Source organism: Sminthopsis crassicaudata, chromosome 1 (assembly GCF_048593235.1).
Source record: "Sminthopsis crassicaudata isolate SCR6 chromosome 1, ASM4859323v1, whole genome shotgun sequence".
In the NCBI taxonomy this organism is placed as follows: domain Eukaryota; kingdom Metazoa; phylum Chordata; class Mammalia; order Dasyuromorphia; family Dasyuridae; genus Sminthopsis; species Sminthopsis crassicaudata.
Window position 1 is genome coordinate 464,639,519 of NC_133617.1, and position 18,984 is coordinate 464,658,502.

The window sequence follows — 18,984 nt, forward strand, 5'->3', positions numbered from 1 at the left end:
GCTTTAATGGGTTTTGTTAATCAGTTGTCCATGTTTTATAGTTTTAGTATAGCTTCTAAATGTTGGACTAAATAGGTATTCAATAAATGATGTTTGATTGATTGGTTTCTATGAGTGTCTATCCTTGAGAATCAGTCAGCTTCTGGAGTCAGCCCCTTCATCTCTCACAGCTCTGCCTTGCCTCTTAATTGCAATTCCCATTTAACCAAACAATTTACTTTCTTTTTTTCTTTTTTTTTTTTTTTTTTTTTTTTTTTTTTTTTGAGGCTGGGGTTAAGTGACTTGCCCAGGATCACACAGCTAGGAAGTGTTAAATGTCTGAAACCAGATTTGAACTCAGGTCCTTCTAAATTCAAGGCTAGTGCTCTATCCACTGCGCCACCTAGCTGCCCCCCAGTTTACTTTCTTTTATGCTGAAGCAATCAGCAGTCCGACAGGAAGCCACTATCCCTAACATAATCTGACCTCCTCCCTCACCAGTTGTTCTTAGCACTCCCTACTAACACTGTGCCACTGACAGAAGTGATTGGGAAAAATGAGTTGGTGAAAATCTGGGCCAGAAGTGAAGGAGTATGTGAGGAAGAATGTCAGATTCCTGAAATCTCTAACAAGTTTCCAGAAGACAATAAGAAATTCCAGGAAATGTCCAAAGGTTGCTGATGTCACTGACCTCCATTCACAATCATCAACCAAAACCTTTAGTGTTCTCTGTGCCCAAATCTTTGTGTAGCTCTTGGCACAGCTAAGTACTTAAAACCTCCCCAAGACACAGATAACAATGATCACAGAGATATAAAGGGAAAATTCCCCAGGGATAGTAGATATCAAGACTGCATTGCTCTGCCTCATGTCTCATTAGTAATAGCACATACTTATGTAGGGCTTTAAGCTTTACAGAGTTCTTATTATTGTCTCATTTAATTTCCAAAATAATCCTCTGAGGCAGGTGCTATTATTATCACCAATTAGAGATAAAGAAATTAGACTGAAATTAAACCCCATGTAAGGACTTACATGACTAGTAAGTGTCCAAGGCAAAATTTGAACTCAGATCTTCCTGACACCAAATCTAATACTATAAGCATTTTACTACCTAGCTCCTTGTTGGGCTTGTCTCTCTCAGCTCCTATTCTCTTTCTCCCCTCCTCCATAACTTTCTTTTCTCTCACAGCTCTGAAACTGCAATATAAGGCACCCTCTCCCAGCTTTTCTTTTCTACTGTAGGTGCCCTCCCTGAAGGCTTTTGGTAGTGATTCCTGACTCTCTATCCCTATGGTTCAAATGATTTTCCTTCCTGATTGTGTTAACTAAGAAAGAAAGCACCAAAAGGAAGGGGGAGGAAAAACAATAACAATAATTAGGGCTTATATAGCATTTTAGGATTTGCAGAAGGCTTTAGAAAGCTCATAAAAAACTATTTATAGTCATATTCATTATTGACTAGAGTAGTGCAAATTAAAATAACCTCAAATATTTTATACCTAGAAGGTTGGTTAAAATGATTGAAGGGAAAAGAGACAAATGTTGGAAGGGATATAGAAAAACTGGGGCACTGATTCATTGTTGGTGGAATTGCAAACTGATACAATGATTTTGGAGAGCAATCTGGAATTATGTTCCAAGAGTTATTGAGCTGTCTACATATTCTTTGACCCAGAAATATCATTACTAAGTCTATTTCCAGAGATGACTAGGGAAAAAGGAAGAGTCTATATGTCCTAAAATGTTTATAGCAGCTCTCTTTGTGGCAGCAAAGAAATGGAAAGTGCAGAGATGCCTGTCAATACAGGAATAGCTGAACATGTTGTGGTATATGATTGTGGTGGAATACTACTATGCTAAAAGAATCAGTAATCTTAGAAAGAAATGGAAAGACTTACACAAAATAGTGAAGAGTAAAATGTACATGAAGAATAAAATGAATAGAACCAAAAAACGATGTATACAGTAACAACAATACAGTTTTTAGAACAACTTTGTATGACTCATTTGGACTGTTTTAAATACCCAAATTAATTATAAAGGATATATGAAGAAAGAAGCTATCCGTACCTAGAGAAAGAATTGATCAATAGAAATGTATATATAGAATTATTTAATATATACATATATGTATATATGTGTATATATATATACATATACCCACATACTCATACAAACCTACCTATTTGTGTCTAATGGTAACCATCTCTAAGATGGGGGAGGAAAGAAAGAGAAAGGAAAAAATTCACATAATAACTTTATTATATATTTTAAAGGAATAGAAAATTAAACAATATATTTCTTGTGCATCCATCTCTTTTTTATATTTTTACATGTGTGTTTTATATATATACATACTCATATACACATACCTCTTTAATAGTAACCATCTCTAAGGTATGGGGAAGAAAGAAAGAAAAAGAAGAAATTTACATAATTACTTTATTATATATTTTAAAAGAATAGAAAGTTAAAAATAGATTTCTTGTACATTCATTTTTATTATGTTTCATATATACATATAATATATGATATATATTTATATGTATTATATTTTATTATATTATTTATAATATTAGGCCATAGGAATGCTTATTTTATTTCATAATTTAAAAAAGAAAATAAATAAATGTAAAAGAAAAATAAGTCATAAGGTCATGACTATATTGTGACACCGTATAATAGTTGGTGTGTATAATTATGACCAAAGGGCATCAAGAAGAAACCAATTGACATGTGTTGTACTTTGCTTTAAAAAGTAAAGAAGTGGATTTTTTTATTCACAATAAGTAAAATGGGAAAAAAAATAATGTTTTGCTATTGAGAAGGGAGAGAGTTCAATTTTCTTATAAGCCATACCTCATTTCTGAAATTGGAAAATCAACAAAATAAATAAAAATATATTTGATCATTAAAAAAGAAACTCCATTTTATCCTTCCTGAGAGATAGTATTTTCAGTTCTATTTTATAGAAAAAACCTGAGGTAAACAAAGGTTAAGTGAATAGCCAAAGGAAGAAGTAGGGGAAGAATAATAAAGAGAAAGAGAAGTTAAACTTCAATCTAATTGTCACATCAGCAAAATGAAGGGTGGAACAAGTTAATTTCTAAGGTCTCTTTTAGTTCTGAAACCCATAATTCTATGCTTGACAGCATTTTATTCTGTATTCATAATTCCTGGAACAGTTTTAGTCTGTATTGTATGGAGATGAGCAGCTAGGTGGTGCAGTGGATAGAATGCTTGACTTATCTTCCTGAGATCAAATATGGCCCTAGACACTTTCTAGCTATATGACCCTAGGTAACTCATTTGACTTTGCCTCAGTTTATTTCTCTGTAAAATGAGCTGGATAAAGAAATGGCAAACTGTAATGTTCTGTTGTCTCCAGAAACTGCCGATCGCTCTCTGGGAGGAGATCTGCTGTCTCAACTCAATCTCTCGGCCAGATTCTTCAAGCCGCCAACTCTGACCTAGAGTAGACTCTCCTTCTCTTACTCAATGTTGCCTCCTTTTTCCTCCCAGAGAATGGGCGTGGAATAACTCAGGGCCTTCTGGAAAAAAATACTTCAACCAATGAACTTGCTTCTTCTACACATGTAAGCTCCTCCCCAGAAGTTCAAAGGGGTAAAACTCCCCCCAAAGGCCGGAACTAGAGAATTGTTAAGTACAGACTTAGCACTTAGTAAGAACCTAATATCTCATTATCTCATTAGCACTTAGTAAGAACCTAACAGCAAACCATTCTAGTATCTTTGCCAAGAAAACCCCAAAATATTTTTTATTTTCTGCATTTTTTGTTATTTTTTTCCTTTGGATCTCTGTCTTCTTTTACAACATGACTAATAAGGTAATATGTTTTGCATGATCGAACATGTATACCTATATCAAAGGGAAGAGGAACTGAGGGCAGAAGAGAAAATTTGGAACTCAAAAAATTTTTAAATAAATGTTTAAAATGGTTTTTACATATAACTGGGAGAAAGTGAAATATTGTTTTTATTTTTAAAAATTACCAGAATGCCACTACTACCTATCATCTTCATTTTTGTTATCATCATCACATCATCACTATTATTGTTCTCGTTTATATGATCCTATGATTTAAAAGTACAAGTCTCTGAAGGAGAAGCAGATATGAAGGATGGCCAGGCCATTAAGTGTTACAAACACCTTCCTAGTTAGAGATAAGAAGAAAAACAGTCAGACACGGAGTGGATACAACAGTTCTTGGACATCATGTTTCATGGAAAAGATGTAGCTTTTGAGTCAGAGCTTTGTCCTTCACTATCAAAATAGCTCTGAGCAAAGTACTTAACCTTTCTGAGTCTCAGTTTGCTCATTTGGAAGGGATTGGGCTCTATGGCCTCTAGTCTAGGCTGTGCAAGAGCCAGGTTTAAGTGACTTGCAAGAACCAATTGTTAAATTATTATTGTCTAGACTTAAAAAAGTAATAGAGAAAATGATTAATTTAAATTTCATACCTATGTCCATGCTATTTTTTTTTTTTTTGGTGATCCTGTTGTTAAACATTTATCAGCATATCACTACTAAGTGACAGGAGTCAGGAAGCCCTAAGTTCAAATCCAGTCATTTACTTGTGTGACCCTGGAAAAATTGCTTCGGTTTCTACATCTGCAAAATGGGTAAAATAATAGTACCTACTTCCCAGGATTGTTGTAAGGATCAAAAGAGATAATAATTGCAAGCTATTATTATCGTTGATGATGATGTTGTTATTCTAGATCTAGATTCATTCTATGACTTGGCAGTACAAGTCTCTTTGAAGGAAGTATGAAAAATGTCCATGATATTAAATATGACAAAGACTCTCCTAGTTCAAGATACCAAAAGTGAACAGCAAGATTAGAACACAGAACATTTGTAAATCTTTTGCTAAAAACAATTGAAGATCATTCCCTTATGCAACAAAGAACTTTCTTGTTCTTATTCTATCCTTCTTTTGTCTCATAATTACATTATGCTAAAGCACATTTCTTGAGCTATAATCCCAGGTATGATTTTGTCTCAAACTAATGGCGATAAAACAATAATTCAACACAATTTGAAATACTTAGATTTCTGTTGAAGATCCATAGTCTTCCACACAGCAAACATATTCTTCCAGACTGCTACAGAGAGTTTTCTCTCTATAGAATATGAAATGAGAAATCAATGTACAAAAAACCAGACCTAAATAATTAATCTAGCAGGAAAATAAGATTACAGGATTATAGATTTAGATTTGAATTGAAAGGGATGTTGCAAGCCATACAGAGATTTGAGTGCAGATCCTCAAACTCCATTAGTGCTAGGGCTCTTTTTATTTATTTATTTATTTCATTTCATTCATTCATTCATTCATTTGCGTATTTCTTTAGCAAGGCAATTGGGGTTAAGTGACTTGCCCAGGGTCACACAGTTATTAAGTGTCTGAAGCAGAATTTAAACTCAAGTCCTCCAACTCCAGTACAAGTGTGCTATCCACTTCACCATCTAGCTGTTCATGGGGGTCTTTTTATTATACCATGTTGCTTCCCTTGGTATTTCTTATAACAATTTAATTATAATTTAACAAACAAAATAATAACATATTTCTTACATTGTCAAGCTAGACTCCATTACTGGACTCCATTCTCCATCAGGGCAGGAACCATGTTTTAACTGTCTTTGGTATCTTTCCTTAGTGCTGGGTACAGTGCTCTGCACATAATAGGCATTTAACAAATGATTATTAAAATAAATTTGTTGATTGCACTGTGAGCATCTTGAGGGCAAGAACTGTTTTTTCCCTTTTTTTGTATCCCCAAGACTTAGCATAAGGCCTGATATATAGTAGGTGCTTAATAAATATTGACTTGAAGCATGTCAGCAATACCTAATAGTGATGGGTGATACTGAAGTCCAACTTTCTAAGATAATTGCAAACATTCAAGTAGTTGCTGTTAAGTTGTTTCAGTCATGTCTTGTGCTAAGTAAGAATATAAATACAAAAATGGAAATGAGCTTCTGCCTTTAAGAGTTTACATTCTAATGGGAGAAGATGATATACAGAAGGAAGCAGAAAAGGAGAAATAAAGAAAAGACCTGGTGCAGGAACATGATGGAAAAATTCAGAGGAGTGAAGCTTGGTGAGGGGAAACTGGATGATGAGATTTCTGAATTTGGATTCAGAGACCTTGAAATTAAATCCCAGTTTTGCTACTTGTAACCTATATCACCTCACTTTTCCAGGTCAATAAGTGGATTGAGTAGATGTCTCTCTGAGGCTTCTTCCATATCTAATTCTATGATCTCATGGACTATTAAGGACTACTCTTTGAATTCAGTCATTCAGCCTGCTCTGAATCTATCTTGTTGTCTGGCTCCCAGCTTCTTAAACTACGGGTTGAGACCTCATGTGAAGTCTTGTAATTCAAGGTGTGGGGCGGGGAGTCACAAAATTATGATTTGTTATCAATAAATTTTTGATTTCTTTACTTATTTTATATGCCTTTATGCTTGGGGATATATAAAAAAATTTCAGGCAAGCAGTCACCAGTGGAAAAAGTTTAAGAAGCTCTGTTAGCTCACTTCTCTTCATCTTAACTTCAAGGAAAGTATGAGTGACTTTGTTAAATGTTTTGCTGAAATCTAGGTAAAAGTATTGAAAGTATTTTCCTGATTTATAAGTCTTTTCCTGTTAAAAAGGGAAATGAAGTTAATATTATATAATATGTATTAATATATAATTATTATATAATATTATTATAATATATAATTAATTAATAATATATAATATTAATGACCTTTTCTTGTTGGTTCTTTGCTTTTGCTACTTACTGCCTTTTCCAGTTATTCAGGCTTCATCTTTAAGACTTACATGAACTAAGTGAGCAGAACCAAGAAAACATTATACACATTAAAAACAAGATTATGTGATGATCAACTGAGAGTGAGATGGCTTCTCTTAACAATGCAGTGATTCAAGGAAATTCCAATAGATTTAGGATGGAAAATGTTATTTTATCCAGACAGTCATGCCTTGGAGACTAAATACAGATTGAAGCATAATATCTTGACTTTTTATTTGTTTGGTTGTTTTTTCTTTCTTATGTTTTCCCCCTTTTAATCTGATTTTTCTTATACAAGATGTCAAATATGGAAATATATTTAAAAGAATTGTGTGTATTTAACTTATATCAGATTACTTACTATCTTGGGGAGAAGGAAGAGAGAGAAGAAAATTTTGGAGCAAAAAATCTTACAAAAACAATTTTTGAAAACTATATACATATTTAGAAAATGAAATACTATGAAATTAAAAAAATTTTTAAGGTAATATGTTCAACACTTTGATATGTTGATAACCTTTCCTGGATTGATTCCATATGCAGTTGGGATGTTCTTTGTGAACTTTTATATAACCACTCATCAAACTGGCCCCTGATTCTACATCTGACATTTTTGTTCCAGGTCAAAGAGTTTCTGGTAATGGCTTTTTTCATTTTTTCTAGGAAGTTTGAAATTAATGAAAATTCATCATTTTATTGCATTTTACCCTTATGCCTGTCACTTTTTCATCTATCATTATTTGAGTTTTTGTAAGCCCATAAAGTATCAAACTGCCCTTTCTTTCCCTTAGTTTCTTGATAGCAGAGATGATCCTGATCTCAAGCTCTTATCCAAAAAAGCACTACTTCTAAGTGGTGAATTATTAGTAAGCTTCAATGATCCTACACTTGTCCCTTATTCTCTAGATCACATTCTTCTACCATCCTACCTATCTAAACCAAGATCTCTTCTTGCTTTTTTTTAGATTTCTTTTCTTCTTCCTCACCCCTCCCTAAATCACTTTTTTTTTCCAGGAAACATTTCATTCTAAAATCCAAAAGTATCCTCAGATAATTATAGTTTCCTCCCAAGATACCATACCTGTTTTTACTGTCATGACTCCTTGAGATTTCAGAAAAGAGAAGGAAAGGAGCCAAGGCTATTAGATTTATGGATTATATCAACTGTCTATTAGCTTTGTCTATAAAAGGCTGAGGGCTAATTGGAACACAATAAGCTATGTTTCAGGGTCTCAAAACATCCATATATCCTTTCATTTAGCTCCTGGGAGTCAGAGGACTCTAGCTTTGATTAGGGCTTGAGAGAGTAATGAGAATAGTCATCCAGGTTAATTGGCTTTTTACTTTTTTTCCCTAGAAGTCAGCCAGCTCTGGGGTCAGGAATCTCTTCTGAAGATCATGTGGACCTACTTCAAGTGCATCCTGAAAATGAAAATCAGGCTGAAAATGACAAGCAGGATCTGACCAAAATGAATCTGTACTATTGAAGGGGTCAATCAAGGAGGGAAATTCTTGGGCACAATTCTATGAAAGAGTAAAACTGTCAAAACAACCAGAGATAGACAGTCATTGGCTGATCCAGGGAAGAGCAATAGCACGCATCTGGGGAATAGATGTTAAACTTCATCCAATTTATTGCATATGTAACCCTGTTATTGTTGCTAATTTGGGAAAGAGGGACATTTATAAAATACTGTCATAAGGAGCAGTGAATGTTATTGGTGAGGCAAGCTGCTTGGCAGAAAGTTGGAAGCAGGATTAATAGAGAGTGATGAGGATAGGGAATAAACTAATGATTTGATTGATACCTAGTGAGTTTTATCCTCTACTCAAATATAAAATCAGTTTTCCTAAAGCAAAGGTCTGCTCACATAATCGCTTCTATTCAATAAACTCCAGTGACTCCCTATTACTTCTAGGATTTAAAAAAATGCTACTTTTCCAGTGTTTTTACACCTAACTCTATTCTATGTTCTCCTCTATCTATGAATGTTGACCTCCTTGCTGTTCTTCATGAAAGACTTTTGTAAGAAGCTTTTCTTGATCCCTTTAATGTTAGAGCCTTTCCCCTGAGCTGATTTCCTTTCATCCTATATCTATCTTTATTGAACACAGTTGCTTGCATGTTACCTCTCCCATTCCAATTCCTTGATATTAGAGACTGTTTTGCTCCCCCTTTATGCTAAGGATTTATACAATAACTGCATACAGTAGGTACTTAATAAATGTTTCTTCCACAAGAAAACTCTCTCCCAAGGTAGATCTTCTCTTGAGTAGCCTAAAGAATTAAGAGGTTAAACAAGGTTTTATAAAGGTGAATGCTGACAACTATCTTTGCATGTGTTTGGAAAAATAAAATATTTAAAAAAGAATTAAAAGATTAAGTGACTATGCACACTGACTCAATTAGGAGATCATGTCAAGAAATAGTCCCAATCAATTGGAAGAGCTCTTCATTATTACTGATGTGAGAAGACGCAATCTATTCTCAGTGTACTGGAGTTCCATATTCTCCCCATTTGCAGGAGCACTAGAGTTGTCTTTCAGGCCTAAAAGTTTTGCCCTAGAGACATTATTGAAAAGCACAAAAAAAATTAATAGTTGGAGGCAGAAAACCTGAATTTAAATTCCAGTTCTAATATTTATCATTACACTCTTCTGAGTCTCAATTTCTTCATCTGTTAAATGGGACAAACAGTACTTTCACTATCTAACTTATCAGCTTGTTTTGAGATGAAGTGATAGAATGGCCTGTGCATGAGAAAAGATACTTATTTGCAAAAAAAAGTCCTTGATAAGTTTTTTATATAAGTCATAACTTGGTCAGGGTGATAGGGATTAGTCCTATGATGTCAAAATTTAGAGGAAATAAACACACTTTCAGTTTTTCAATAGTGTTAAAAACAATTGAACTTAGTACCTGATTAGAAAAATAATTAGTTAAAATAGGAAACATTCAGAGAACAGGCTTCTCTTCCCCTCCCCACTTTCCACCCAAGGTTCACCAAATGATTCTATTCTACCCAATTCTTCAGTCAGATAATCAAAAAACATTTATTAAGTGCCTATTATGTGTCAATCACTCTGCTACATTCCAGAGGTAGAAAAACTTGAAACAATTCCTAACCTCAAAGAGTTTATATTCCATTGGGAGTGATAATGTGTACAAATAAGCTATGTATAAAATATATATATAAAATAGTTACTAAATGATTGATGTGTATGTGTGTATATGTCTCTGTATGTATATGTTTAGGTGGCAGAGACTAGTAGCTGAGAAAGTCAGTAAAGGTCCTTGAGCTAAGTATTAGAAGAATATATGGATTCTAAGAGGAAGAGAGAGCACTTGCCAGTTACTGGGGACAGCCAATATAAGGGCACAGAGAAAAATGAGGAAAGTCATTTTGGTCAATTGAATTCATGAAATAAAGTAATATGTAATAAGGCTTTTAAAGAATATTAGGGCAAGAGCACAACATGTTTTAAATGACAGAGGGTTTATATTTGAAGCTAGAGATAAGAAGAAGATTCTGGAGTCAGTTGATAAGGAGAGTGACATTATCAGACTTGTAATTTTGGGGGAAATATGTTAGTAGATGTATGGAGAATAGATAAAAGTAGAGAAAAGTTTAAGGCAGAGCTATCAGTTAGGAGGCTATGATAGTGTGTTCAAAAGGTAATGAGAGGCCTCAGTTAGGATTATGTAGAGTAGAGAAAAGAGGATGTGAGAGATGTTTTAAGGGAATAATTAATAAGATTCAATAATTGACTGAATATGTGTATGTGTGTGTAAATGTTACATAAATATATAACATGTATGTACATATTTTAGATATGTATATATACTTGCAAATGTAAAACTTATGCAACATATATATTTATAATTATCTTTATCATCTCTTCATTTATGAGCCATACACATATATACAAACACACACACATATATTTGCACCATATACTGTATTACAGTTGTTTTTCAATCATGTCTGACTCCTCATTAATTCATTTGAGGTTCTCTTGTCAAAGATACTGGATTGGTTGCCATTTCCTTCTCCAGCTCAGTTTTACATATGAGGAAACTGAGGCCAACAGGATTAAATTACCTGCCCAGGTTGGCAGAAACTAGGCATGGACCCACATTTAACACCACATACTAAGATAAGATCAAAATGGGTCCAAGATTTAGGCATAAAGAACGATATCATAAATAAATTAGAGGAACATAGGATAGTTTACCTCTCAGACCTGTGGAGGAGGAAGGAATTTGTGACCAAAGGAGAACTAGAGATCATTATTGATCACAAAATAGAATATTTTGATTACATCAAACTAAAAAGTCTTTGCACAAACAAAACTAATGCAAACAAGATTAGAAGGGAAGTAAATTGGGAAAACATTTTTACAGTTAAAGGTTCTGATAAAGGCCTCATCTCCAAAATATACAGAGAATTGACTCTAATTTATAAGAAATCAAGCCATTCTCCAATTGATAAATGGTCAAAGGATATGAACAGACAATTTTCAGATGATGAAATTAAAACTATTTCCACTCATATGAAAATGTTCCAAATCACTATTGGTCAGAGAAATGCAAATTAAGACAACTCTGAGGTATCATTGCACACCTGTCAGATTGGCTAAGATGACAGGAACAAATAATGATGAATGTTGGAGGGGATGTGGGAAAACTGGGACACTACTACATTGTTGGTGGAGTTGTGAAAGAATCCAACCATTCTGGAGAGCAATCTGGAATTATTCCCAAAAAGGTATCAAACTGTGCATACCCTTTGACCCAGCCATACTACTAGTGGGCTTATATCCCAAGGAAATACTAAAGAAGGGAAAGGGACCTGTATGTGCCAAAATGTTTGTGGCAGCCCTTTTTGTAGTGGTTAAAAACTGGAAAATGAACGGATGTCCATCAGTTGGAGAATGGTTGGGTAAATTATGGTATATGAATGTTATGGAATATTATTGTTCTGTAAGAAATGACCAACAGGAGGAATACAGGGAGCCTTGGAGAGACTTACATCAACTGATGCTGAGTGAAACGAGCAGAACTAGGAGATCATTATGCACTTCAACAACAATACTGTATGAGGATGTATTCTGATGGAAGTGGATATCTTCAACATAGAGAAGATCTAATCCAGTTCTAATTGATCAATTTTGGACAGAAACAGCTATACCCAGAAAAGGAACACTGGGAAATGAGTGTAAACTGTGAGCATTTTGTTTTGTTTTGTTTTGTTTTTTGTTTGTTTTGTTTGTTTTGTTTGTTTTTCTTCCCAGATAATTTTTACATTCCGAATACAATTCTTCCTTTGCAACAACAACAACAATAAAATTCAGTTCTGCACACACACACACACACACACACACATATATATATATATATATATATATATATATATATATATATATATATATATATATATATATATATATATATATATATTGTACCAAGCATATACTATAAGATATTTAATATGTATAGGAACGCCTGCCATCTAGGGGAGGGGGTGGAGAGAAGGAGGGGAAAAATTTGGAACAGAAGAGAGTACAAGGGATAATGTTGTAAAAAAAAAAAAAAATTTTACCTATGCATATGTACTGTCAAAAATGTTATAATTATAAAATTAATAAAGAAAATAAAAGAAAAGAAAAAGAAAAAATGATTTAATAAATAAATAAATAAATTGCTTGCCCAGGGTCACAGAGCTAGTGACTGTCTGAAGCCAGATTTGAATGCAGTTCCTCCTGACCCAAAGCCCAGCATTCTGTACCCCTAATTAAGATTAGGTTAAGTCAGCGCATTGATTTCTTCCAGCTCTATCTAGTATCATGTGAGTAAGAGCAGAGGATACAAATAATAAAAGTGATTCAGAGTTAGGATTTGTCAAAGTATAAGTGATAGTGCAAAGTATCAAGGGATCTGAGAGTAGAAGACAGTGTGCAGTTGAAGTGGTTAAGAAAGAGTCAAGTTTAAGAAGGGAGAAAAGGGAAGCCCAAACAGGAGTAGTAGCTAGGGCAACTATTGAAGGGTGGAAAAACTGGAAAGTAAAGTAAGGTCAAAGATAGAGTTAGAAGTATTAGGGCAAAGATATAAATTGCATTTTAGGATGTTATGATGGGATAGATGAATTTCAATGCTCTTGATCATGAAAGTGGGATATTGAAAGATGTTGAGATCAGAGGCTAAGGTAAAATAGAAAAGGGGATAATGAAAGTTGAGTAGATTGAGCTAGAAGGTTAGAGTGTTGAAGAGAATACCTATGTGTGTCTAATATAAAGACAGAAGTGGGGATAGAAAAGAACATGGTGACAGCTACTGAATTCTGAAAATGGAAAGAGAATGACCTAAGAGTTGACAGCAGCCTCCAGGATTTAATTGGATGATAAATGAGAGTAGATTGGACTTCAAAAGAAGAGGAATTGTTTTTGTGTTAATTGGGAAATGGTAAGGGGAGGAAAAAAGGTCTGGAAATGCTGGTGGAGAATGCCAACTCCATTCTGTCTTCATGGATTGAAGTATCCTTGAGTATCCTTCACAACAGAATTTATCTTAAGAAGTTGATCCATTTCCTATCTGGGTATGTTTCCTGCTTTTTGCCCAGAGCACAAAAGTTGTTAGTTAAGTCTCTTGTTATTTGCCATGAGAGCACCCTAGTTTTCATTCCTCTGGATCCTAATTTCCATTCTTAGGACTTGTAATACAGAGAGAGAAGTTTTCTACCAGAATTACTACAATTACACCCTTTCCCTGCTGTAAAGCAGCTCCTTCAATAGGTGGAGTTTCAGAGGGAATAAACTAAGTTGCTGTCAGAGCAGCTTTGAGGCAGATAGACTACATCTGTCCCATGTTCCATCTTCCATTCAGCTGCTAAAGGGAGTTTTCTAAAGTATGTCTGATCATGTTACTTGCCTGTTTAGTGAGCCTCAGTAGATTTCTAATACCCCCTATGTTTGACATTTCTCTCTTCATAACCTTTCTGTCTTTCTAATCTTACAATTTCATCCCCTCCATTAACTCTATGATCTACTTGCCCTAGTCCTCTTGTTCCACATGACATTTGATTTTTCATCTCTATATCTTTGCACTAATTATTTCCTATTATTGCCCTTAGTTTTCCAGTCTTTCTTCAAATTTTACCTTATTCGGTTTTTTCCCAGGTCCACCACATGCTAATAATTCCTTCCTTTCTAAAATTACTTTCCATCTTCTCCATAGTGATCTAGTTATTAACATGTTGTCTTTGCTACTAGAATATAAATTCCTTGAAGGCAGGGGTTGTCTTTGACTTTATGGTGGTATCCCTCTCTTTAAAAATGGAAAGTGGGAAGGTAGCTCTTTAGAGGATCTCTGGACAAGTCTTGGTCTTAGGTGGAGGAGTGGTGAAGGTAGGAGAGCCACCAGAAGGATCTCTGTTTCTGTCTCTGTCTTCTGTGTCTCCTCTGTGTCTAAGTCTATTCTCTCTGTGTGTCTAAGTTTGAGATTCAGTTCCAGCTCTCCTTTCCAGTTCTCTCAGCCCTTAATACCTCAGTCTGATTACATCATTACATCACACTAAGTATAGGCCAACTTAGAGTGATTATATCATTATATTACACCAAGTATGTGTGAACTAGAGAACCATTATCTCATCAATCACACTGAGTAAGTGCTTAACTGTAAGCACCCTGCTGTAAGTATCCTTGCTTCAAGTAGAACACAGGTGGTCATGCCTTCCCTGACTTCTCAGGGGAAGAGGGGAGGAGAAATTCCAAAGGGAAAATGGGGAGCCAAACCAGATATTTTAGCCCATTTCCTCTGGACTGAAGGGTCTTATATCTCACTCAGAGTTCCCCCTGAATCTTCAGCCCTCTCTCTACAGGAAGGGGTATAGCAAATATCAAAGAGGAGAACGTTCAAATAAAGACTTGAGAACAGAAAGTCCTTTGCCTCTAAACTCAACTAAATGAAATCACTTTTAAGATTATCAAAGATGTTGAGGGAAGTGAGCAGAGCCAGGAGAACATTGTATATAATAATAGCTACATTATGTGATGATCAACTTTGGTAGATTTAGCTCTTCTCAGAAATAAAAATGATGTAAAACAATTCCAAAAGACTCATGATGGAAAATGCTATCTATATCCAGAGAAAGAACTATGAAGTCTGAAAGCAAATTGAAGCATATTATTTTCACTTTTTTTCTTTCTCATGATTTTTCCCTTTTGTTCTGAAATTTTCTTTTACAACATGTCTAATATGGAAATATATTTAATATAATTGTATGTGTATAACCCACATCAGATTGTTTGCCATCTAGGGAGGGGGAAAAGAGGGAAGGAAGGAAGAAAAAATGAAATTGAAAATGTAATAAATGTTGAAAACTAAAAGCATATATAATAAAAACAAGACCTAAACAAAAAATTATCAAAATATCTCATTGTTCTGAGTGGTTCATAAATGCCAGGAAATATTATTTATTGGACACTAGTCTCAATCCTTGCTACTCTCACATATACACTGATAGTATATGAACTTTTATTTCTTGAAATTCATCAGATATAGGCCTGGAAAGAGTAAATTAAATGTAAAAAGTACCATTTAAATGTAAAATATTATCCTTTTATTGGCTACCCTATTCCACAGGAAATAAACACTAAAGACCTGGCTCTTAGTGATAATATTTTATAATCATTTGTTCATTTTATTAGTTGACTCACAGGTTGGATCCTCCTCTGGTACTATTTTTCAATTGCAGTATAGCCAGTCTTGTTTTTTGGATAAATATGGTTTTCATTATTATAGCTGGCTTTGATTTGGTGCATGCATGTGGGGTGTGGGAGAAGGAACTACCATGTCAGACACAGACAGACAGGAAACAGCGAATAAGAGACACAGAGACAGAAACAGACACAGAGACAGAAAGATAGACACATACTTACAGAGAGAATAGTTTGTAAGCTGTGTTTAAAACAACTGGAAATGCAGATAATTTTAAATTGCTCTCTGACAGTGAATATAAACAGCATTCCAACCATTTAGGGTGGTTGAGAGAACAGATTCTTTGCTGCCTTGGAAACTGCCAAACAATGTCTCCTTTATCTGTCTTTCTAATTAAGTTCCTCATTTTCATCTCCATTTTCAAAAGCAGTTGCTCTGTAATTAAATTTGCTGTCACATCCAAGATTTTCTGTTCACTTAGCAGAGATTCCCTTCAGCAATGCTTTGGAGGATTCTGATTTCTGCAGGTTCTGGGAGCCCAAAGAGTGCCTTGGGCCATGGAAATTTACCAGCTCAGAGTACCATTATACCTTCCTGATAGTGAACTTCTATTACATTAATTTACCCATATGGTGATTAATGTAGTGGGGCTGAGGCTATCCCTCATTTTCTTCTGGATCATGGCTGACTCATGACAAGTTGTTTTAGCTTCAGAGGACTGAACATTGTTCTGTGTGATCTGCTCATTGTCAAAGATGGCAAAATTCCTGTCCTCTTCATGATATTATCACTCATCTCTTCTAGAAAACAAAAAAAAAAAAAAAAAAAAAGAAGAAGAAGAAGGGGGGACTCCATGTTTCTAATACAAAAGCTTGGAGAGCTAGATAAAGTTCCCAGGATTACAGGATTTAGGTTCAGAAATGAATTTAGAATCCATTTAGTCCAACCAATCTCTTTTATAGATGAGGAAACTGAGACCCAAAGAGATTGTAACAGGCAATGGGATGCCACTGTTATCTGTGTTTACAGTGACATTAAGACATGCCTGTTTTATCTGTCAATCTTCTCTGAACTTCATTGAGAATTATGTGGAAAATATTAATCAATCAAAGGCTAATGAAAAAGAAATCTCTTCAATTTTTTCATAGACTGTGCATACCCTTTGACCCAGCATTGCTGTTATTGGGATTATATCCCAAAGAAATACTAAAGAGCGGAAAGAGACATATATGTGCCAAAATGTTTGTGACAGCTCTTTTTGTTGTAGCTAGAAACTGGAAGTTGAATGGATGTCCATCAATTGGAGAATGGTTGGGTAAATTATGGTATATGAAGGTTATGGAATATTATTGCTCTGTAAGAAATGACCAGCAGGAGGAATACAGAGAGGCTTGGAGAGACTTAAATCTACTGTTGCTGAGTGAAATGAGCAGAACCAGAAGATCACTATACACTTCAACAACAATACTGTATGAGGATGTATTCTGATGGAAGTGGATATCTTCAACATAAAGAAGATCCAACTCACTTCCAGTTGATCAATGATGGACAGAAATAACTACACCCAGAGAAGGAACACTGGGAAGCAAATGTAAATTGTTAGCACTACTGTCTATCTACCCAGGTTACTTATACCTTCGGAAGCTAATAATTAATGTGCAACAAGAAAATGGTATTTACACACATATATTGTATCTAGGTTATATTGTAACACATGTAAAATGTATGCGATTACCTGCTATTGGGGGGAGGGAGTGGAGGGAGGAAGGGGATAATTTGGAAAAATGAATAAAAAAAATAAAAATAAAAATAAAATAAAATAAAATAAATAAATAATTTTTTTTTCATAGAAAAGAAGAATGAAGACATTAATTTATATGCCAGAAAACCAATTTTTTAAAAGAAATGCCACTATGTGTATGGGGAAAAAATATATTATCTAGCATGTAACAAAGTAACAACCATGTTCCAGCAGACCATAAACTATTTGGGAAAGCAGTCAAAGGGGGAGTCCTATCAAATTCCTTTTACAACGCAAATATGGTGCAGATACCCAAACCAGGAAGACCCAAAACAGAGAAAGAAAATTCTACACCAATTTCTCTAATGAACACTGATGCAAACATTTTAAATAAAATACTAGCAAAGAAATTACAGGACTATATTATGTACACTATGACCAGGTGGGCTTTATAGCAGGAATACAGGACTGGGTTCAATATTAGGAAAACCCAGTGACATAATTGACCAAATTATGCAAAACCAATAGAAATCATATGATTATCTCAATAGATTCAGAAAAAGCTTTTGACAAAATATAGCACCCATTCTTTTTTAAAGAATACTAGAATTTCAAATGCTAGAAATTTTTTTAAATTTAAAATTACTAGAAATACTAGAATAAATACTAGAAAGTTTAGGAATAAAGGGAGCATTCCTTAAAATAATATTACTTATCTAAGAACATCAGCAACCATTATCTGTTATGGGGATAAGCTAGAAACCTCTGATAATGGAACATACTTTACTTCTAAGGTCTTATAAGAAATAATGGCAAATGATAGTAAATTGAGTGGCAATTCCATACACTAGAACATTTGCCCTCATCTGGGAAAGTGGAAAGAATGAATTAGATTCTTAAGAAACAATTACTAAATTGATATTAGAGAATAAATTGCCTTAGACCAAATGTTTGCCTATTGCTTTGTTAAAGAATTAGAATTATTCCCAGAAGTGATCTGGACCTTTCCCCACATGAGATGCTGTTTGGTTTACTTTTATTTGGAAGGAAAAAAAAAGAGAAATACCCTCTTTCAAAACAAAGTTAAATTTTTAAGGATTTATGTACTGCCTTTTCCTCATTTCTTTTTAGCCCCTAGGAAGTAAGAATTACTGATTGAGACAACATCTTTGGAGTTTGCAGTACTAGGGTCCTGGAAGAAGCAGATTGGGAAGTAACTTACCAGATTTTACAAATAAATAAGACTGCAGTCTAGAGGCTGGGAACACTAGACTTAAAAGGCCTATGGAAAAACTTCAAGAATGTACTATTAAAGACAATTTATAATCTCTAAAATTGACTGTACAATTTGGAATGTTTTGGTGGGAAGTGGGAATGTTTGTTCTTAGAGGAATTTTGACAATATTAGAGGAACTGTTATTTATATTTCCAGAAAAGGGACTCCTTGATTGGAGGGAAAATTTACATGTTTACATTTTTAAGATGAAGAAATTATTAATGTTAATTATGATAAGGTTCTTTATTCTGAAATTAAGATATTCTAAATTCTATGTGAGTTTTAATTGAATGTATTAAGTCATTTTTAAGTTGTTCCCATTGTTCAGAGAGATTCTGAGAACAGTCGTCTATGTCTTTGTCCCTTGGAACATTAATACCTTGGAATATTATATTTTGATATAAATTGGTTATTGAACATCTTAAAGTAAAATGATTTG

At 34.3% G+C, this 18,984-nt stretch overlaps 1 protein-coding gene across 1 annotated transcript in view; it reads left to right on the top strand.

Moving 5' to 3' along the window:
* Positions 1-12,168, top strand: part of SUSD1 (sushi domain containing 1) — a 292,834-nt gene extending 280,666 nt beyond the window's left edge. Inside the window, exon 17 of the mRNA XM_074280878.1 lies at positions 8,170-12,168. Within this exon, the coding sequence (XP_074136979.1) occupies position 8,170 (1 nt within the window). The 3' untranslated portion in view covers positions 8,171-12,168. The remainder of the gene's footprint in view (positions 1-8,169) is intronic.
* Positions 12,169-18,984: the final 6,816 nt, after the last annotated feature.